General features: G+C 51.9%; 1 protein-coding gene across 16 annotated transcripts in view; it reads right to left on the reverse strand.

The window, feature by feature from the left end:
* Nucleotides 1-10,041: 10,041 nt before the first annotated feature.
* SERTAD2 (SERTA domain containing 2) overlaps nucleotides 10,042-22,955 on the reverse strand; it is an 83,951-nt gene continuing 71,037 nt past the window's right edge. For 4 of the 16 annotated variants that reach the window (XM_065682243.1, XM_065682245.1, XM_065682244.1 and 1 more), the window contains 2 exons: nucleotides 21,847-21,960; nucleotides 10,042-15,525 (listed from right to left, as the gene is read on the reverse strand). In XM_065682243.1, coding sequence (XP_065538315.1) covers nucleotides 14,577-15,525; nucleotides 21,847-21,854 — 957 coding nt within the window. In that variant the 5' untranslated portion in view covers nucleotides 21,855-21,960 and the 3' untranslated portion in view covers nucleotides 10,042-14,576. Of the gene's footprint in view, nucleotides 15,547-19,236; nucleotides 20,581-21,354; nucleotides 21,594-21,846; nucleotides 21,961-22,955 lie in introns of those variants that run through there. The other 12 variants (XM_065682250.1, XM_065682247.1, XM_065682249.1 and 9 more) reach the window with 9 other exon arrangements.

Raw genomic sequence — 22,955 nt, forward strand, 5'->3', positions numbered from 1 at the left:
GAATCACAGGTCCCTTTCCCTGCGAGGAGAGTTGGCTCAAATGCCAGGGTCAAGAGAGATGCTACAGTCACGGTGACTGTTTCCTGCTTCTTTGGAGTTGGTCGAGGAAGAGGCTTCTTTAGCAAAGACTGACATCTCTAGCAAAACACTTCAGTATCTAAACAGGGATTTTGCCTTTGCTTTGGTTTGTATAATTTATGCTGCCCAGACCATTTTCACATCATAGAGTTTGCTGTTAGGAGCTGATTTTGCATAGTGATCATATATAGTTACACACGGTTCCACGCAGTGATAGATGCATAGAGATAGACACATGTGACATTTGGTGCAGCTGGGACTGTTCTGTGCAATAGTGGATGCTGTTTAGGTTGGTGCCGGGGTCTGGTTCAGGGGTGTCTCATGGGTGCGTTGCTCAGGGTTTTGCAGCACACAGGAGATGCTCATCCTCAGGTTGTGGTGGTGTTTGAGGTGCTTACGGAGCCCCAGCCCTTTGTCCTCTGCTGCAAGGAGAGCCGGTGGCACAACATCACATCTCCTGTAGGCTTCCCCTGATGGTGTTCAGGAGCTGGTACTCTCAAGCCACTGTATGAAACCTGGGTGTTTGGGGGGTGCTGTAAGCTGGAGGGGAGAAGGGATGAGATCCTGTGGTCTGGCTGACCTCCCTGATGCTAGTGCTCCCTGGGCTTCCACTCTGTCTCTAGTCAGACGTCCCCACGTGTGGGCCTGTTTTGCAGAAGAGCCTTCCTCTGCCTTGTTTTCCTCTTCTCCAGCAGCAGCGGGGTCTGAGTGTGCAGGGTTAAAAGCAGTGCTCACTGGGGGCCAGGTCCACAAGAGGGATGTGGACCTTCCAGAACAAGTCCAGAGAAGGCCATGGAGATGCTGTGAGGGCTGGAGCAGCTCTGCTCTGGAGCCAGGCTGAGAGAGCTGGGCTGGGTCAGCCTGGAGAAGAGAAGGCTCCTGAAGGGGAGACCTGAGAGCAGCTCCAGTGCCTAAAGGGGCTCCAGGAAACCTGGAGAGGGGCTTTGGACAAGGGCCTGTAGGGACAGGCCAAGGGGAATGGCTTGAACCTGCCCGAGGGGAGACTGAGATGAGCTCTTAGGCAGAAGCTCTTCCCTGTGAGGGTGCTGAGGCCCTGGCACAGGGTGCCCAGAGAAGCTGTGGCTGCCCCATCCCTGGCAGTGCTCAAGGCCAGGTTGGACACAGGGGCTTGGAGCAACCTGCTCTAGTGGAAGGTGTCCCTGCCCATGGCAGGGGTCAGAACGGGATGAGCTTTAAGGTCCCTTCCAACCCAAACCAGTATGGGATTCCCCTTGGAGGGATTTCCAGCTCCTTCCATTGGAGCAGGGTTGGAGATGGCTGCTGTGTCCCTGCTGTGTGTGGACGAGGATGGGCAAGCAGGGCAGCCCTTCGCACCTCACGTGCTGGAAGCACCATTGCCCACCGGAGCAGGGGTGCCGTGCTCACTGCTGTGATTCTGGTAGCCGGCCCTTTGGGGATTAAAGCTGCCATCTATTTAGGAGAAGATAATAATAACTCAAACCTGCCTGTAGTATTGTTGGGACTCCAGTATCCAAATGAACTCGTGATAAATGGAAGTATTGGCTCATCAACCATTGCGTTGGAGTTTGCCCTTGGGAAGGCTCTGGTTTCACAGCGTGGTTGTGATTGAGATGGTCCGAGTCCTGCTTTGTTTTGGGTTTGTTTTGGTGTTTTCTCTTAGTCCCGAGGCCCGCTCTGGGTTCAAAGCCACTCTCAGTTGTGAGCTGTTGAAACCATCTCCAGCAAACTGTCACTGCCCATCCCTGCCTGGTTAGGGAGTAGGAAAACCACTTGTGTTTCTCTTTCTACTGTTTCAGACCCAGGCCGGGGTGTGACGTTTGGAATATCTGCTCCTTGCTCCCGACCGTTTCCACCGAGGAGCGTGGAGGGGTGTCTGGGAGCTGTGGATTTACTAAGAGAAGCTGTGCTAAAGCCAGGCTTCACTTAAAAATGCAGCGGTTAGAAAAGCACATTGCCCCGCTCCCACTTCTTCCCCGGCACGTGAAGCAATGGCATTCTGAACGGAAACGTGGATAGATGGGATTTATCCAGATGTATTTCTCTGAGCCCACGTGTACTGCACTGTTCCTGTCCCGTATAGCCAGCTCGTGCCCCCCAGGACATCAGAGCCATGCAGCAGCCATTAAACTCCCAGCAAAAGGAGGGTGATGGGGCCATCCCACTTTCTGGAATTACATATGGATGGATGCCATTTCTTCTTCTGTATCCCAAGGATTTAACCCCCGGCTGCCCTGGTTCTTACCATTTTCCTGCTGCGTAGGTGGATGCAGCTACAGAGCACGAACAAGCAGAGGCTTCCAATGAAACAAAATGGAATGAAATGGGGATCTCACTGTGGCGTTATGTCCTCAAATTGCATTAGTCTGAGTGGGAAGTCAGCATCCTGCATCCTGCGATTAAACGTAACACCGCTGCCTTCACGGGAGCAGCAGGAATGCCGCTCATGGTTGGGTTAGAGGAGAAAAGCAGGAGCACGCTGCAGGGCTGGCTCACAATAGCAGCGGCTGTGCCATCATCTCCCGGTTCCGTTCTTGCCTTGCTAATAAGAAGCAAGATTAATTCAGTGTTCACAGCATCCCGGACCTGTGGCTGCTCGATTCGGAGCCTTAGTAAGGTTCTGCTGCCGAGCCAAGCAAAGCTCAGTGGCTTTCAGCTCACTTTCTTCTGCTGGGTTTCGGTTTTGGGACACTCGCGCAGTGCCTGAGCCCCGTTTCTTTGTGAAGCCTGTATTCCTTCAGGATCGCTGACGGCCGTGGTGAGGCTGCCAGGGGTGTCAATTGGTTGGGCTGGGGCTGGCTAAAATCGAGAGCGAATAAAAGGGAATTTTGGCAAAACGGAAGCATTTTAGGAGTCGTTTTGGTTTGCCAAAGCTTTTTTCATGCGGAGAAGCGGGACAAAAAGAAACCCCGGTTTTGTTTCCAACGAAAGCCTTTGAGCTTTTTCTCTTTGAAGCGACTTTTCACTTTGAGTGATCTCCGGAGCTCACTTCTGTGAAGGGCTGCAGAGTCAACGCGAAGCGTTTGTTTCACCCGACCCCAAATGGCTTCCCCCCCCCCCCCCCCCCTTTGTCAGGCTTGCCAGCGAACCGAGAAATCAGCTATTCACCCAGCTTTGTGCCCACCGTGCACAGATAGAGCCTCGGAGCACCCCAGTGACTGCTCATGGCGTGCAGCTGCCGCTAAGCCCTCCATTTATGTGTTGGTAAATTATTATGCTTCTCAGGGCTGCGCGAGATGTAAAGCATCAGCAAGCGCCTGTTTTCCTGCCTTGGGTTAAGAAGGAGGCGATGCTGCACTGAATACCCCCCCCCACTTCGCTCCCATTGCACGGCAGGTATTAACTTCGGCCGATGTGCACTTGCAGGACCTGTTTGATGCAGAAGGCGCGCGTTAACCTCTATGGAGACTTGGCTGCGGTAGGAGAAGGCGTCACGTTAGGAGCTGGCGTGAAGCAGCAGGGCTGAGCTGGGCTTTGGGGGGAGCTGCACTTTAAACAGATGAGCGCAATAACCGAGATCGAGTGCCTCGTTTCGGGGTTAACCACAGCCAAACAGCACAGTTAAAATGTGCTTTTCCTATGGTTACTTGGATAGGTTATGCATAACATGAAGCTATTTATTTAAAGCAGGTTGGTTTAACCCTTTTCGGCAGGGTGTGTTTTCCCTGTGCGGAAGAGTTGTTTGCTTTCTGGAGCAACAGGGTTTTCCCTGGTTTTACTGCAGCTGATGGAAAAGAAGTGTGGATTAATCCCTGCAGAACAGAACCAGGATATGGTCCTGCTGGCCTGGCACAGATTGCAGTGTGCTGCGGAGAAAGGAGTCAAGCCAAATAGGTTTGTTCCTGCTGTTTGTCCGAAATCCGAATTTAAGCTTGAAATCTTAAGGGCCTGCAGCCGCGAGGCCTCAGCATTTCGGGCAGCACAAAGCAGGCTCCGTGTGTGAAGCGCTCCTGAGGTTGGAGCTTTCCCTTTGTGCCGCTGTCCCACTGAGAGCTGAGCAGGGTAAAGCTGGGTCTGCATGGGCGCAGACACTGGGAGGGCTGGAGGCATCAATGATGCTCTGTGGGGCATCGTTCCTGCTCTGAGTCTGGTGAGCAGGGCCGGGAAGGCACTGGCTGGGCTGGGGTTACCAGGAGAGGGGTGTTCTGTGGTTTTAAATCTATTGCCTTTTGTCCCCACCTCTGGAGAGCTCTGACCCTGGCTTAGGGCAAGGCATGAAATGGAGTTAGAGCCAAGCAGATTCGCTATGGCCCAGGGGCCGCCCGTGGACTCTGGGAGGGTCAGATCTTTTCCCATCCCTTCTGAGGATGCTTCGGTTGAGCAAGTCCCGTGTCTTTGAAGCCCTTCTCCTTCCCCGGCCTCATTCACTTCATCCCCTGCATCTCCACTCCCCACAGGTCCTGTTTTCTAGGCTCCTGTTTGATCTGATCCCACATTAGGAGATAATTCTTCACTATGAGGGTGCTGAGGCCCTGGCACAGGTTGCCCAGAGAAGCTGTGGCTTCATCCCTGGCAGTGCTCAAGGCCAGGTTGGACGGGGCTTGGAGCAACCGGGTCTAGTGGAAGGTGTCCCTGCCCGTGGCAGGGGTTGGAGCTGGATGAGCTTTAAGGTCCCTTCCAACCCAACCCATTCCCTGCTCTGCGGGTGCCGGAGGGAGCGGCTGCACAGAGCCGTGCCCGGGGGAGCGCGGAGCGTGGGAGGGAGGCAGGGATCAGCCTCTGGGAGCAGGGAGCAAGCCGGGGCTTGCGGCCTTCCCGAGCGCACCCCCGGGGCCGCACGGCAGAGCCGGCCCTCCGGCCCAGCGCGTTCCCCTCCTGCCGCCCCGCTCCCTGTCCCTGGGGTTGCACAGCCCGGGGCTGTCCGTGCGCTCCTGGGTGGGACTTCGGGCCGGTTGGACCGGGTCGTGGCAGGTGGGTCAGGAACGTGTTTCAGCCCCCGCTGCGCTCCCCAGGGTCTGTCAGCAGCTTCCAGCTTCACAGAGGGGCTGCTGCTGCCAGCCTGTACCGCTGCTGCCAGCCTGTACCGCTGCTGCCCCGGGAGCCCCTGACGTGCAGCAGGGATGTGCAAGTCCGTGGATCCATAGAATGGGTTGGGTTGGAAGGGACCTTAAAGCTCACCCAGTTCCAACCCCTGCCACAGGCAGGGACACCTTCCACTAGAGCAGGTTGCTCCAAGCCCCATTCAGTCTGGCCTTGAGCACTGCCAGGGATGGGGCAGCCACAGCTTGTCTGGGCACCCTGTGCCAGCGCCTCAGCACCCTCATTGTGGAGAAGCCAATATCTATTATTGTAATAGCTATCCCACAGGTAACCCCCAAAGGCTTCTGAGATCCTGGAGCTGCTCCTGGTCATCCCCCCCACAAAGCCCCTCCTTGGACCAAAGCTCCACAGCCAGGATCAAGTCTTGCTGCTGGAGCTGGGCTCTCTCTGCACTGCTCTGCCCAGCCCCTGTGTGGTTTCGGGGCATCACCACTGCTTCCATTTGTACCTGTTTCTTCTTGGGGACGTGGTCGGGGACCGGACCCTGCTCCTGCCTGCACTCAGTGAAAGCTGAGGTCTGGCAGCGAGACCTTCCCCAAAGGTAGCTTAGGGCTGTACCCTTGCAGCCGTATCCGCAGAGGCCCGTGCTGGAAGTGAGTGAGATGCTCTGGTGCACCGACACCTGGTCCCCTGCTTTCGGAATGGAGCCGTACAGGATAGGTGGGGATAGGTGCTCCTTGCGCTGAAATGAGCGCATTCGCTTGTGTCTCCTGCAGCTGGGGGCGGCCACCAGGGACCCTCAGCCCCGCTCAGCTTCTTCCCTGCGCGGGGGGCGAGAGCCGCGGGGGCAGAGCCCGGGCTCAAGCGGCTCCGGAAGCCGGTGTGCGCCGCGGGCAGGGGCTGAGCCTGGGGATGCTGCTCCCGACCGGAGCAGGGCTCGGAGCCCCCCGGCACAGCCCCGAGCGCTGGACCCCGGCCCGCGGGGCCTCCTGCCCTTCTCCGGGCCCAATCTGAGGCTGTGCTGGGCTCCCCCGGCGAGCGGGGCAGGCGGGGGGGAGATGCAGAGCTCGGCGCGGTGGTGCTGGAGGAGCCAGGAGGAAGCCTGCGGCTGGAGCCGGGTGCCACCTTGGCTGCCGCGGTGTTAACCCCCGGCAGGCCTGAGGCAGGAAGGAGGCAGCGATGGGAGATGCCTTCAGCGCAGGGGGAAGGGGGTTTTGTCGCTGCGTGCATCCCGCCCTGGTGCAGACCCCGCAGCCGGCAGCGCTACCTCTGCGATTGCAATAAACTCCATTTGGAGCAGCCTGAATGATCCATCCCTTCCTGTGTGAGCCGTGCAGGGAAAGCAAGGCGGAGGTTACCCTGAGCGAGCATTGTTTCCTAGCAAACTTCCAGGGGTTCATGGCTTTTTCCTCCCACACACAAATGCAGGCGCAGGATCCGTGGCATCCCTGCTCGCCCCAGCGAGGGAGGTGTAAAGGCAGCAAGAAACGAAGGCTGGAGGCTGAACAAAAGGGAGAGAAGGCAAGGGGAGGAACAGGGGGAGGAAGCCCAGTGAATAGGGGGAAAAGGAGAGGAAACGGGAGGGGAAGCAGTCCCGGGGAGAGCGGCGCGAGGTGGGCACGGCAGGGCCAGAAGAATGGAAGGAAATCCTTGCCGAAATGGGCGGTCTGGAGCCTGCTGCTCCCGTGCCCGCGGCGTGCCTTCCGGGGGGGTCCGGAGGGGGGCAACGGGCTGGGCTGGGACAGAGAGCGAGGGACGGAGGGCGAGGAAGAGCCCGTGACCCCGCAGCGCCCGGCTTCACCTGGGTCAGCCGCCCCAGAGGATGGGTGCTGGGGGTGACCCCAGCCCGGTGCCCCGCACACAGAGATCCCGCAGCGCACCAGGGCCCACGGCTCTGCCCGCCCCATGCATCCCGGTGTTCGGAGGAGGAGCAGCGGGGGGGCGGACGAGCGGGCTGCCAGCTGCTAAGGCAGCTTCTGCAGGAGGGATTGGAGCTGCGGGAGGAGGGAGCTGGTGATGCACAAAGGGACCAGGGCAGAGGGGAGCCCGCAGCCCCCTGTGATGGAGGCAAGCGCGGCCACGGGCACGGAGCAGAGGAGAAGGAGCCAGGAGGAAGGGGTGAAGTGGAAAAGGGGGAGGACCAGGGAGCGGAGGCTCCTGGCACAGCTCAGCCGTGGAGGCAGCACCCCTATGGACGTGCCCCAGCTGAGGGGTTAGCGCCGGTTCAGAGCAGGGCCAGGAAGGACCCTGTGGCTGCAGGGGGTTTATCCCCGGTGGCTTTTCCCTGCTGTGTGGGCAGCGGATGTGTGTGACCCAGGGACGCTGCGCCGGGAGCTGGGCTCGCTCTGGCTGCCGGTGCTGGAGCACGCTCCCCTCCAGGCCCGGCTCAGCTGTGCAGAGGCAGGAAGCGTTACCCCCCGCTGGCAGGGGCGGCCAAGGGGCCTTTTGCCGTCCCACCCTCGCGTCAGTGCCGCGTTTGAGTGCGTTTCTACCCGCGGGGCACCTGCCTGGGGAGGGTCTGTGAACGCTGGTGGTGGCCTGGCCACAACACCCGCATCCTACAATTGCTTGTCCCAGGTTGGAGCGGGGTGGCCATTGTCAGCTGCGGGGTTGCTGCCCCGGCTCATGGTGATGGGGACAGCAGCAGGGCCGGATGCAGCCCTTCGCCGGCTCTGGGCCATCACTGCTGGCAAGGAGCTCAGCACTGTGGCTCCTCTGCTTACACCCCGCTCCTGGGGCGCCTGGAGCTCCTTCAGCCCTGAGGGCACCCAGGCTCCCAGCACCTCTATGTGCTGTGCTGTGCTGTGCTGTGCTGTGGTGCCGGCGGGGGTCCCTGCCCTGAGCCTTGCCCACCACAGCCCAGCGCCGGTGCTGAGCCCCAGTCCTGCTCCCATGGAGGCAGGCTCCAGCAAGGGCTGGCTGTGCACAGAAGCCTGGCAGCTGCGCTCAGGCCAGGGCGAGCACCGGCGGTGCAGCGCCCTGCATGGGTGCCCCATTTTAAAAGCCCAAAGCAAGGCTTTGGCCTTGCTTAGCTGGGGGTTGGAAGGCAGTCCCTTAGGGAAGGGCTGAGCGGGGCTCTGTGCATGGCCTGGATGCTGCGGGCTGGACGCACCTCTCGCTAAGTCCCAGGTGAGGAAACGAGCTCTTAGGAGGTGGCAACAAAACCGGAGCAGCCCTGGGAGCACAACAGCAGCACCTGCACGTGTGCTGCATCAGCGCGAGGGGAAAGGTCTGCACCGACTGCCAGCGCAGCGCCGGCTCTTACCATAGCCTGGTAAGAGCGGAGGCACTGGGGAGAGGGCTCGCACCATTGCGCTGGGCGCGTTCCACCCGTGCTGAGCAGGCAGGATCCAGCCCCTGGGCGGTTTAATCCTCCCTTCGCGTTTCTGGTGCCCCCGAGCAGTTGATGCTCAGCGCCCTGCGCTGCGGTGCTGCCTCCTGCGCCAGTTCCCTGCGACACCGGCCAGCTCCCTGCCATTGCACCGGCATGTGCGGCACGTCGGGATGGGGACACTGCTGCTTTTGTCCGGGCTTGGGTTGCTGTAAAGGCAAACTGGAGCGGTTTTGTCTCTGTGGGTGCAGGAGGGCAGGAGTGTGTGGGGATGGGAGACTCACTGTCCAAAGGGCACTGCTGGCCCGCACACACTGATCTAGAGCATCTTGAGGTCCTTCCCAGCCCTAACCAGCCTATGATCTATGGCCACAAAAGGCCGGAGCCAAAGATGGGGTGAGATCTCCCTCCTGACTAGCCCTGAAAGCAAACAGCAGTCACCTGGGAGGGGGATAAAGAGGAAATAATAGGGCACTGATAAATGAAGCCATGGATTAAGGTATCAGATGTTTCCTGCTGGGATTTAATGCCCTAAAGGCCTAGTGCATTACATGTATTAAAAACGGATAGGTTCTGCACTCAGCTAAGTGGCACCCTGGTAACACACCATCAGAGCCGCAGATTGTACTGCATCAGTGCTGAGCACCCTTGGCACGCATCATCCATGGGTGGCAGAAGGACACAGCCGCTGAGGGCACCTCTATGTGAAGAACAGGCCTCACACAAGGTGACCTTTGTGTAAGGTGAGGGAGGGGGTGACAGAGCAGGCTGTTCCTCCCTTGTGTGCTCCTCTTTACAAGCAATAGAAGGGGGAATCGCTCTAAACTGATGGAGGGGAGATCTAGAGCAGGCATTAGGCAGAAGCTCTTTACTGTGAGGGTGCTGAGGCGCTGGCACACGGTGCCCAGAGAAGCTGTGGCTGCCCCATCCCTGGCAGTGCTCAAGCACCTATCCCCACCTATCCTGTACGGCTCCATTCCGAAAGCAGGGGACCAGGTGTCGGTGCACCAGAGCATCTCACTCACTTCCAGCACGGGCCTCTGCGGATACGGCTGCAAGGGTACAGCCCTAAGCTACCTTTGGGGAAGGTCTCACTGCCAGACCTCAGCTTTCACTGAGTGCAGGCAGCAGCAGGGTCCGGTCCCCGACCACGTCCCCAAGAAGAAACAGGTACAAATGGAAGCAGTGGTGATGCCCCGAAACCACACAGGGGCTGGGCAGAGCAGTGCAGAGAGAGCCCAGCTCCAGCAGCAAGACTTGATCCTGGCTGTGGAGCTTTGGTCCAAGGAGGGGCTTTGTGGGGGGGATGACCAGGAGCAGCTCCAGGATCTCAGAAGCCTTTGGGGGTTACCTGTGGGATAGCTATTACAATAATAGATATTGGCTTCTCCACAGTGAGGCGCTGGCACAGACTGCCCAGAGAAGCTGTGGCTGCCCCATCCCTGGCAGTGTTCAAGGCCAGGTTGGACAGGGCTTGGAGCAAGCTGCTCCAGTGGAAGGTGTCCCTGCCTGTGGCAGGGGTTGGAACTGGGTGAGCTTTAAGGTCCCTTCCAACCCAAACGAGTCTGGGGTTGCCCTGCCAACACCCACAGACACCCCGTGGTGGATGAGGCCCATGGGCTCTGTCTCCCCCTTTCCATCCCCTTTTGTTGCGGAACAGATCAAAGCCAGAGTTTATTTTAATTGTTTATTGTATAATATAAAACTACAAAAGTAAGACTGCTCATTTCCATGTACATTTGTCCAATTGTTTTTTTGATTACAGCCCATACCTACATGTGAATACAGTAATCTGGTTTCAGATGTATATGTCTGTAATATTGCATAGAAAAGGCACAGCTCTAAGGTCTGTGGGAGGGGAAGGGGAAATACAGCCTTTTTTCTTTTTTTTATATATTTTTCTCTTTTTTTTTTTGACAATAACAAGCCCTGTTCAAAAATCCATGCACGGAACATGTCACACTATTTACACTTCACCCAGAACCCTGGCCCTTCCAGGCGCTCGTACGGATAACGCTCAGAACTAGATGGGAGTTGAGGCTGGGATTTTCTCTGCAATTGGTGTGTCTCTAGAGGTTCCCGAACTTGCTTAGTTTTCAGGGGGAAAAAGAAATACTAAAGAAAAGAAAAAGTGCTTAAAAAGAACTAATTTCTTGAAAACTGTTCAGTCTCATTCATTAACAGAAGCACTGAAAGCGACTTGCACAGAAGCAGGATCCTGAAACCTGATGGGGGGAGAAAACAAAACCAAAACCAAACCGAAAGAAACCCTGTAACAAGAACAAGAAGTTCACAATCTGCTGGAGTGAATTAAACCGTTTGTCAGACAGGACCCATTGCGATTTACTCAATTTAATGGTGGTAAAAGCACAAACTTTGGGGTTCAAACACTGGTTTAAAACAACCCAGGCTGTCGCCACACAGCATCGAGGAAAAACCAAATTACCTTGCACAAGGTCCAGATTTACTCTCGCAGTGATTGCTTCAGACGGCGGCTTTACCGCGATGCTTTCCTCGCTGCCCGCAAGGAAGGTGCCGCTGGTGCAGTTCTCTATGACACTGCTCAAAGACGGTCTCTTGCAGAGGGATGCTCCCCTTCCTTTGCATACGGGGCTGTGCGGTCCTGCGGTGTCCAAGGACGGGCTGGTCGGACGCACGGGGCAGCGCAGGTAGCTTGAACCCTCTGCCGCACGTGCACAGCGCGGTCCTGGCTTCGTGCCTGGCCTCGCCTTCTGGCAATGAGGTGGTTGCGGCTCTGTCACCACTTCTAGGGCTGAAGGGGACATCCTGTGACGTTCTCCAGCCCCGGGGACTTCAGCTGGGCTTCCCGTGAGTGACAGAAAGAGATTCCCCTTTGTCAAACATCAACCAGGCCAGCACGATGGGGATGATGCATTAGCTCCTGCCTCCTGCTGTGGATGCCACCAGCGTGGACAGGGTAGGAGGAGCCTGATTAGGATGAATTTTGAACCTAAAACTGTCCCTCATCCATACCTTTTTTTGCATATTTCAAACAACCAGACCCATATTAGAAAAAGAGTGGGGGGAGTTACAAAAATACTCGCGTTGAACCATGCGTATCCTGACTGGAACTCAATTCATGTTCTCTGAATCTGGCTCCCACACCCTTTTCCATAGAGATTTACATTCCTACAAGAGGATACATTCCTACCATACATTCTGTACATGTTACAATCCAGATGTTGTTAGCTTCACAATAAAATAAATATATTTACAGAAGGAAAAAAAAAAAAGAATAAATAATTTATGAAAAAAAAAAAAATCACTTCAAATCCAAAGCTCTTTTATTCTGCTCCCATCTTGTCACTTCATTGCACATTAATGTCAATGTCCATCCCTGCTGTGGAGAAATTCCACACGTGGCTGCTGTTCTGCTGTTAGGACCATGGCAAAGGCCACACTAGAGACAGTAAGTGACTGCATGGGGACAAAGCCACAGCTGAGCCTTTCCCGCTGTAGCATGCATTACCTTCCTAACCTTTTGCCCAGTCCCATAGGTTATATCCTATGGGATTCCTCTAAGGATTCTGCTACAGGACGTGTGCTTCAGCACCAAGGATACACAGACATCATCTTCTGTGTGGAAGAGTGGATGCAGAGATTGGCTCCTGTCCTCTGGATACAAAAACTGCGACTAACCCCACCTGACAGCACAGCTCTCCAAAATGGGATTGATGTCAACTTTTGCCTGGCATGTGGTATTTGTTTCAATGCATAAGGAACCCCAAAACCACCAGGCAGCTCCAGCACACTGCAGATCAGTTTTTAACCATGGTTAACGCAAGCGCTTACCAAGTTACCATGGGAAACGTGGTAGCACCGACAGCACTGCCCATGTTTTCCCAGTTACTCCAGCTCCAGGAGGTGCAGAATCCAAGCGGGCTGTTTGTTTTCCTGCAGGGGCTGCGGCGTGTGAGATGGAACCGCCCCCCCATCTCCCACCCCACGTTTCTGATGGTCCCTAAAGCTACACTTGGTCAATGGTTTTCTGGTTGAAACAATAACTGACTTTCTTTTTTAAGTCTACGTAAGGAAACTGCTTCAAATCCATCGCTCCACTGAGTTCAGCTTGGGAAAAAGAAGCAAGCAAACCCACCCCCTTAGTTATTCCCCACAGCCCCACATCTCACTGTGGCAGATGAATGAGGAGCCAGAAGCACGATCTGTACTTGCAGATGACACATTTCCATTGAGTTCCTTCATTGCAAACCGTACTTGCTCTCACACCGTGTCTGTGCTCACATCGAAGTTACATCTATCTATCTATATACTAATAAATACATACGGCCTGGTTTAAAGTGCCAATTTATACAAAGCCGCCTCCTCACAAGGCAGGCAAGACCCAATTTCATCCATGACAAGAAGGGAGCAGAATGGACTGAATATTGCCAAATGACGTAAAACATAATTTAAAATTTCTTAAATAAATATAAAAGTTATTCCTAAAGAAGCCATAGGCATGTCAAGAATATAGGTTGTAACCGGCACTCAACAGCTAAAGTACCATTGAAAAACTAAAATGCCATAGCAACTTCAGCAATAGGCATGATACATTGCAAACGTAGGTTTTTAAATTAAATGTACACCACAATGAACTTAAAAAATGCTATTGGTGCAGTAATGAGAAGACTTCTCAGGTGTTAACGGGGAACGGGACCATGCATAGAAAGCTGTGTCTGTATATTTGTTGTAAAACAGGTCTATAAAGTGTAAAGCAGGTAACACAGTTGATACAAGAAACCAACCCTACGCGAGATGCCAAGTGATGCAACACGACTGGCTCCAGTTTCAACAGCAATGGATATTAAAGCAAGTCCATCCAGTGCAGGTTAAGAGATGAGCTTCACTGCAGTAATACTGAAGTTGCCTTTTTCAGCACTTAGCACAGTGAGGTGGGGAGAGGGAAGGGGAAATGCTCCAAGAAAGGGCGAGTGGACGCTGTCAACGCCAGTCTTCTGCCCGCTCCGCTCATACGCCCGTCGGTCACGAAGGTTGAGAGCTGGCTCTCGGTGGGCAACGGGCACGTTCCCCCTCAAAACCATTCATTCCCGGGAGTGAGGAATTCCGCACCTTCGGGTGAGGAAGTGCTGATCCGCCGCTGTGTTAAGGCGCTCCACGTCACGCGGGATGGACTGGAAGCCGCGGCAAGGGGCCACCGGAGCGGGGAGGCTGGAGCCGCGGGGGTGGCACTCAGGACCTCTCCGGGTGAAGTTCCACAACTGTTTCCTGCCAACTGCTTCACATACGTGTTGGAAAAGGACATGGCTCTAAGTTTCAGGAATCACAGTAGTGCGCAGTGGGTACAGCAGGGAGCAAACACTTGTGAAACTCCGACAGAAGCAGCTCCCAGCCCTTTCTTAAAGCACTTTTTTGTTTGTTTGCATTCAGGGAAACCGACTGCAGGCTTATTTGATCCAATTTTCTCTTTGCACCATACACATATAAAACATTACAACTCTGTATAAAAGTACAAGTGGTTCTTGTACATCTGAATTATGCAGGAACTATGTGAGCAAATCCTATCAAAATAGCTATTTTTTTTTTGTGTGTGTATAAACAGCATTTGTTTTTTAGAAAAAACAATATCATAAACTGCAGAATCTGTACAAAAATATAAAATAAATTTGGGCAGCAGTTTCTAAACAGCCATGTAAATGCAACACTTAAAGAGGAGCAGGTTAATGCCTCCAAAAGGCTGAATTGCTAAGTCAACCTAGACAGGGCTAAAATGGTATCGAGATTATCTAAATAATAAAATCTTCTTTACCTCTTGCAATAAAACTTATAGAAAAAATAGACAAATATGCACATGCAATTTACAGCTTTCCCCAACATAATCCTTGTGCTTAGCTTTGACATAGGTTTTTTTCCCATTTTTTTTTTCTCTTTTTTCGTAGTAACATACCATTGTCTACAATACATATTCTTCCCTATCCCAGGATATTCGGTCTTCCTTGAGGAACCACTTTAACAAAAATACATTAGAAGTGGTCAGACATGGATGAAGGCACTCCAACTCTGCTTGAAGCAAAAACTAGTGTGATCCTTTTCTCTTCCAAAAAGGCAAGCAAGGACGCATGCACAGTGCTGTGAATTGGGGGTGGGACTATGGAAATACTACCGAGTGTATATATTGGTACTTAAAATAATTCAAACAACAAAAAAAATTTTGCTATATTTCTACGCTTTAAGACCCAACGAGCACCTCCATGATGTGATCCAGTTCTGTGAGGTCCATTTTGAAAGGCTGATTTGGAGTTACTGGTTGACTGCTGTACGGAGCGAGTGTTTTTAGGAGCTCATCTGCTGAGACAGGAGCCATTTTTGAGGCAGCCCCCGTGGCAGACGTGCAGGGGTCAAAATCATACATGGACGTATCAATGTCAGCGAACAGGATATCATCCAGGGTCAAGTCCGTGAGGAACCCTGTGGAAGCTGTTATCTCAAAGTTGCCAGGTAGGGAGTCCATGAGTTTGGATTCAGCCGTTCTGCTCTCCGGGAGGCCCTCAGGCTTTTGGACATTGGACTCGCTGGGGTGGTCTTTAGAGTCATCAGCTGCTGTTTGGGCTGCTACTGCCTCTGCGGAGGTAGGTGCTGGACAAAGCTCCTCGATTTCGTCCAAGGCTGAGGAGAAGCTGTCCTTTACTGGTTGGAGAGCAGGAGGTGGTGGTTTTGTGGGACCATCGTGCTGGACAGTCGGGGAAGTGCAAAAAGTGTCGTCCTCGAGCAAAGAGGCTGGGGTGAGGCAGGACTCCAGGGGCATAGTGCTTACGAAGTCAGTGGGGAGCAGGGGCTGGGAGGCGAGGTGGCTGAACGCCGGCTGCGCCTCGCGGAAGTTGTCGCTGAGAGGGTCGGCAGGCTGCGAAGCGGTCACGAACACGGGCCTTAAGCTGCCTTCTTGTTTGAGTTCCTCCTGGATTCGCCTCAACATGTTGTTAATTAAAACTGTCTTTTGCAAGCTTGGCTCAGTTAATGGCCTGTGGTTATAAAGTTTCATAAGGGAAATGTTGAAGATAGTCTGACGCTGTAAGGTGTAAGACACCTTAGAGGGACCGTCAGTAGGAGACACCACTTTGCCTTCCAACCCATCTTCATGCTCGTCAAACTTCCGCTTTCCTCCTTTCCCCAACATATATCTGAAAGGAAAAGAGTAAAGACTGATGAAGCCAGCAAAGCCTGAAGCCTGTTCTTCCTGCCTAAGTCACCATCCCAATCCAACTACTCCCTTGTATAAGCAGTATGGCCAGATTGACCAATCTGTCCCCTCCTTACTTACCCCTAACAAGTGGAAATCGGTCCACATAACTCACAGCAGACGCCTTAACACAGTGCTCTGGTCCACCACGTTTCAGCACCACTACACTGGTAAATTACAAGCAGGAATTCAAACAGCATCTATAAAACTCAATCCCTTGCACTCTTGGCAGCAAGTTTCCCTCTTGAATATGTTAAACGTATGATTCTTGAGTATCTGTACACTGGTGCACAAGCTACAGATGGTATATAGAACATTCCTTTAAATTTCCTGACTGATGCAGTACTATGCTTGGGAACACAAACCTAATAGACCAACGTTCTTGCAATGCATTTCCCTTGTCATCAAAAGCATGTTCTCACAGGGCGAAGGAGAGCAAGGCTCAAGCAATCATACACTGAGAGAAACCTCCCCGGCGAAGTCAGGAGATCGAGCCCTTCAGCACACCAAGCTATATGCATATGAGACCTTGTGGGTTTATTTAACTGACTGCCTAAGGACTCAACTACTAAAGCAGCAAATGCAGTTGGTACACTCAGAATTAGATAAATTACAGATGAAGATGATGATCCATCAGGTCTTTCAGTCTAATCCCCAAGACCATTCCCCGCACTACTCTCTGCTGCTGCAACCAGGGCCTTCAATCCCAACATTGCCTGGGTACCAGTTTGAGAACAGGGGCATCTGCCTCAGAAAGCTTCAAACGATTCTGGCATCTCTTGAAGCTCTGAGCATCCCTCTCCAGGGACCAGACTCCAGGAGCATCCCTGGTCCCACACTATGAATCCATATGGGAGCGTGGACCTGCCTGCACATGAAGCAATGGCAGCTCTGACAGAGGGCTGTGCTCTCACCCTCTGCTCTTCTGGGTATGGGAAGTGTTTTCACATGATGGTGTTTGAAAACCTCAGCTTCTGCCTGGTTAAGGCAATGCCAGCAGCCTTTGCTTCCTCTGGCAAGAGTCTCGGGAGCTTGCTAGCCACAGACAGAATAGCATTTGCACCAGAGCAAGGATGCATCACTCCATATGCACCATTTGTCTTCGCTTCCTCCATCAAAGCGTGTTTCTCACTCAGGGCTACATCCATGTCAGGTTTCATTTGAGAACAAAAGAATGGTGGAGGGCTTTTTAAGGAACAAAAATCAGCATAAATGCGTGTGCTTTTCTCCTTCTCAGATGGCAGATTTTGAAGAGGGAAACAATGGGAATTTTACCAAACTTGCCCCCATATCATAAATAATTGCTGAGCTAGAAGTAGGGCAGTTGAACCCCTGGTGCCATCTCTTCCAGGATGTTTCCGGGCGCCTAGAAATGCTCCTCTACACAGCAGTCCCAGCATCATTTTGTCACCATTATTTTTGTGACATGAAGATCCCCCCAAATACCGATGAATGAAACAATTGCTGTGCTGTGACAGAGGCACAACCTAGTATTATACACCTGAAAAGGAAGGGGTTAGGGGCAGAAGCCCTCTGCCCCACACCACCACCCATCTCCAGTGAGTAGCCAGGGTTTGGTTTGGTGAAATAGCCGCAGTCACATAGGTGAAACAGCACAGGCCTTCGGACAGAGACCTCCTTCAGTGCTGCTGAGATAGCAGGTTGCCTCCAACTCTCCCCCCAACTACCTGCATGGGCCCGGTTTCCAAATGCAGCTGTTTTATCACATCTACATCAAACTAGAAGGAGCAAAGGCCGTTACTACACTTCACTTGCCCACCCCATAAGCTACATTAGATTGGCCAAGGAAAAGCCCTGCACAGACAGGGGTAGGACTGCAGGCACTGCAGGGCAGCACCCTGGCTCTGCCTGCTTCCATGTCTTAGGGCAAACATGCAGCTTTCCTCATTTTCCAAGGCATTGGGAAAATACAGGTACTGCTGAACCCAGGACAAGCGGTGAGATGCTGGAGCATTAACCCAGCTGCCCTTTCACTGGCATTCCAGACAGCTCCCTGTTCATCCCTGCATCTCTCCCTCCATTTAACAAAACACTAATGCAATAGCATGAAGATTTCTGCCTCGTTTTAAAGAAGGAAATAAAATGGAACATGCTTTCCAGCCCCAGATACCCAGAGAGAAGTTGCAACAGGCAAAGAGATTTTTAACCCCAAATCTGACTCCTCTCGTACGAGCTTTATTATCCAGTTATTGCCTAGCTGTCATTCAGGAGACAAAATTTGCCTTCCCTGCTTGAGTACAATTCCCAATTCCCCTAAAACGATCAGCACCAGGCAGGCCTAACACCAACTCAATCATTACAGACTGGTTCTGCAGACAGGCAAAGCAGCTAAGGACTTGCAAACCTCCCCAAGAATGGCTGACAGACATTTAAAAGCAAAGAGCCCTTAAGAAGCAGGAGAAAGGGGCAAAAGAAGTCAGGGTCTCAATGCAGAAAAGGGCTTCAGAAAGCATTTGCTGGCTGTTCAATCCAAAATGAGGCTGGGTGAAGTGTGCCTCTTCTGGTCTAAAATAAGTCCCAAATCCAGATCATTTTCTAGCATATTATGCAATTAAAGAAAGAAAGGCAGGGGGGAGGGAACAAGCTGAGCGAGCTGAGGAACAGGTAGGCTGCCATCCAAGCTCCTTGGCCAGCTACCAGCGATCCCCGCGCCTGGAATCTTGGGTGAGCAAAACCTCTCACTGCTGCCGAAGCCTGGTTTTTCTCTGCTCCCTAGTGTCACTTCCATGGACTACTCCAGAGCCGTGCATACGGGTTTGGGGTGTGAGGGGGGGGGCTTTGCTGTTCATGATGGACATGCACCGTCACTTCAGACAGAGCAAGGAAGGGAGCACCAGGCTACCAAGAATCGAAACCCCTGCCCAAGTCCAGCAATGGGTAGGAGGAGAGCTAGGAGCTTTCTGTCCCTTCCTGCTACCTCCTCCCCCTGAAAGAAGGCAGACTCTGTCCTAAAGACACAGCAATGCTCTTTCCGCAGTGCTCTATTTAAAGGAGACATTTTTGAATTGCTTGGGGACGATCAGAGCTTAGAAGTTTGTAATTCCTCTGCCAGGAATGTATAAAAATATTCACTGTACAAAGCAAACCTTTTTCCCCCTGATAAAGGAAAACAGACCATCTGGGTGGCCATGCTCCGCTCCCTGGGCTCAGCTATTAACTGTTATTATCAGTTATTATTATTATTATTCATAAGCAAGCATTCTGGATGAACCCAACTGAATCCACTTGCATCAAAGATTGAGGTGCTGGTAGTTAAGACGCTGTTTAAGCTGATCAGTCAGAGCTATGGGATCATCATTAGTAAACACAGCGACAGCCTCTCACTACGTCATTTTCCAGGAAGCTTAGAAATGAGTCAAGGTTTCCTGTATGTATGACTATGAAGCTTCCACATCTTACTCAGTCTTCACATAGCTTGGTTCAGGGCTTGTCCTTTTGAAAGATAAAATAGATCAGGCAACTCCCAATGTCACCTACTAGCTTTTCAGCACAGCTTTCAGTTTCCTTTTCCCCAGTAATCCTCTCTGAAGCAGGTCTAACCATTAAAGGAGCAAAGCAGGATGCCAGCCTAAGCAAGGGGGCTTTATTCCCCCACAGAGGGGACTCAAATAAGCACGACCAGACTCTCAGCTTTATAAAGTTTCATTTTATTCCCTTCTCCTCCAGCATGCAAAGGGGAATTGTGAAAACATTTTCCTCCAGTTTCTATAAATCACTTTATTCATTCTAGCAAGGAGGCGGTATCTTTTAGACCAAATGATAGAGCTGGTAAAAACAGACATGCTTTCAGGCTTGCAAGTCTTTCTCTGGGTTTCCATAAAGGAGTTTTATAGCTTCTGACCACCAGAGCTTAAGACAACGTTGCCTGTTTGTCCTTTACAGTTCAAACCATCTCTTTTCTCCTTCAATCAGCAGTTTCATGCATACATTTAAGAGATCAGTGTTGTACTTCTTAAGATCTTAAGATACTGAATAACGTTACAAAGTCAGGCTGCACCATGCCAGCATTTGATCTAGCTCAGGTCTGTTCACCTCAAACTTTGCTCCTAGCCTGTTCAAATGAAGTTCCTGCTGGGAAAAGGAAAACACCAGACTTAACAGATCAGGCTGGCCAAAGATCAGTACAAAAGAAGACAGACCCACACCCTCTCAAATGGCAGAAGACAATGTTGGCCTACCAAGTCTTATGGTCATAATGGGACAGTCATCCAACAACAATCCACCAAACACGAGACTGGACAGGCAGTGATAGACAGTCATGTCCATGGAGGGTCTTCCGGGCATCCATTTTGGCTGAGCAGCAGTCCCAGCCAGATGTATTTCTGCTGTATTTCCATCTGTCTGCCAGCAAGCATCATTCTGGGGCCAAGCGTTAAGAGTTGAGATGGGATGTCACTTTGTTGTTGTTTTAATAAAGGGTGTTGCAGGGTTTTGGTATGCAAGTTAGTTTTCAGTGTTACTGAGTTATGTGAAACCAGAAAGCTGATGAAAGGCAATGGAAAAACTGCATTTATCCAGGGACTGGGGTGGTAGGGGGAGCTGCTTGGAGATCTTCCCAATATTACCCACCAGTTGGCTCCAGGTCTGGCAGACCCAAACCCAAAAGCTGAACCACTGTTGCTGTGAAAGCTTCAACTTGCTTTTTTGCCCATTTAGGGCGATTGCACGCGCCTCAGAGCCAGCAAAACCCTAGCATTGTCTGGGAGTTGGCTTTTCTTAATTGAAAAACAAAAGTTAATATATATTTGTGTGTCATTTAGCTGCCTGTTATTGGCTCTGCATCCTCTTCAGACAGAGCTGGGGAAAAAAATACAGCTGGGGCTCAACAGAAGAGATAATCAGCCTGGAGCGGGTGGTTCTCTGGAGTCACCCATCATCGATTAAACACAGCAAAGCTTGTGCAATGCCTGACTATGTCTCTGAGCCCACTCAGTGATGAATCCTTCACTCTCCAGAGGACAGAGGTATACACACGCTGTGAGAGAAGAAATGTATTTATCAGTTGTACTTAGGACATTATACCTTGTCTCTGCTGGACTATTTCCGAAGTCTTTAATAATTGGGAGTTTGCCATAGGGAAGCACTAGGTGTGTAAAAACGGAGGGTTAAAGTGATTTGGTTATCTTACCAATAATAAAAATACTCTTTAATGTAAATACTCAAAGGCTTTAAGTAGTTTAGTTTGTCTCAAGATTGAGGGCTTTTCTTGGAACTCAATTCCACAACCCACTAGTCACTCCCTGCTCATCAAGGCAGACAGGAAGGGGAAAAAAGAAAGAGGAACTGAACACCAAGAGGGACAGCAGTAGAAAAGAGTTTTTAGTATGTCCTATCACCTAGTCTAAAGGATGAACAGCAGTACAGTGAGGTTCACTTTTAGAATGAATGCCACATTGCTCAAAAAGGTAAAAGCATCAAGCCTCTGAGTCCACAGGTCACTACTGTCCCCATCGCAGCCCAATGCTGACAGACAGATGTGAACAGTGTGGGCCTGTGTGAGAAATGGGAGTTTAAAGCAGGACCAGTTACTTTCCAAAATCTTGGGTAATTAAAATTGAAGCAGAGGGACGGAGGACACAGACATGACTTGATGGAATTTAAGTAAAATATTGCTTCAAACACGTGCACAGAAAAAATTAAAAACAAAAGTCCCTTAAAAGCCTCCTTTGAACCACAAAGAAAGTACTGAATTTGCACATTTCATTCCCAAAACAAAGTTTCCCAAACTTCAGGTGCAAATGAACCTCACCAGGGTTTCGTAGAGTCTCTATCCAGTAAATTACACACTTTCTCTGTCACTTCTGGCACATGAAGTATTATTTTCCTCTCCTCCATCCCTCACTCCTCATCCTTGAGTGTTGCACTGGCTGTATCCTGGCCCAGCCGTAGTCAATGAGTGTTCTGTTACTGACTTCAGCAGGATCAAGATTTGGCATAGACAGCTGCAGGACCAAAATTAAAAGGCCTTTTGAGCCAACTGGGTTCAACCTGCAAGACAAGGGCTAGGTCTTTTTAGCTAGCAAAGGCAGGCCAGGGTGCCATGGGCATTTCAGTGCTGCCAGATCCAGCCTAAGGGACCACCTGCACTTGTAACCAGCCCCTATAACATCAAAGTATCTCCTCCCTAGAACTAGGGAGGCAAACCTCTCTCCCTGTGCCTGTTTCCACATCCCCAAGGCCATGGCAGAGTGGCTGACATCTCAGGAAGACCCCCTTGGAGTAGGACCACAGGCTCACCCACCTCAGCATGATGCTCCTTGGCCTGTAGGATCCTGGCAAAGCAGAGCAAACCTGCCCTGGCAGCTGGGAGCTGGCCTGCCCTCCGAGAGCACAGGCATCCTCCTCCCATTCAACGCTGGAAAGGAAGAGAAACAGTGGAGGGGAACGCCAGGATAAATCTGGCACCCTCTCCCAGCCTCGCCTAGCACAAGGAAAGCTGAACAGCCCAGGTGCCGAGCTTTAACTGCAGGGCTGGAGTGAACCAGCAGTGTGGACTTTAGGAGGCGACAGCCACAGCGTGATGAAAATCCCCGCTCCCTGAAGATTTCCTCTGTTGACACTGGGGTCTTTAAATCCTGGCTCGGCAGCATTGCCGGGAGCCAGTACAGCGTGTACCGCGCAGCAACGCACGGCTACGTTCGCTGTGCTGCAGCTGGCTCGCAGCGCGCGCGCTGACGGGTGCTGTGGGGTTTGCTGCCTGCCTTTTTTTTTTCCCCTCTCGTTTCTTTTTCCAAGGCTGCTCCTCAGGATCTGATGCAGATTTGACTTGCTCGAGTACAACGCGTCCATATTGCCTGGCTGGAGAGGACTCCTGGCAACCACTGCCTGGTAAGAACTGGGTCTCGTCTCACACATGAGTTAGAAAACAACACCCCCAATCCTAAACAAGAGGAATGGAGCTGTGATGGGGTTTGTGTCCTCTCCACACCCAGTGCTCAGACATTCCCCATTTACAAGGTTTGCTTTCCCCAACACTTACATTTTATATTCATTCTGGCTGCCTTTTTTCCTTCTTTTTTCTAACCGAGTGAGGTTTAATAAGCACTTACAAAAGTCTCCTTTACAGCTATATCAAAAAATTGGCCTCCTGGGTAGCTCTCTGTTTCCAGAGAGTACAGGGAATTGTTTTTATGTTCACAAGCCTTCACTGCAAGGCTGCTGGTGCCAGCAGTAACTGTAAGTGGCAGGAATTTCTTACATGTATTTTATAGGGACCTAACTCTTCCCATCTCCTGTGGCGGATGGGTGGACCTTGGCTCTTTCAGAAGAAGCAGAGAGGCAAGCAGAGCTGCTCAGCACCTCACTGCTGCCTTTAGCAAGAAAGGTGGCTTCCCTCTCCCTACAGAAGCA

This window comes from Lathamus discolor, chromosome 5 (genome assembly GCF_037157495.1).
Source record: "Lathamus discolor isolate bLatDis1 chromosome 5, bLatDis1.hap1, whole genome shotgun sequence".
In the NCBI taxonomy this organism is placed as follows: Eukaryota; Metazoa; Chordata; class Aves; order Psittaciformes; family Psittacidae; genus Lathamus; species Lathamus discolor.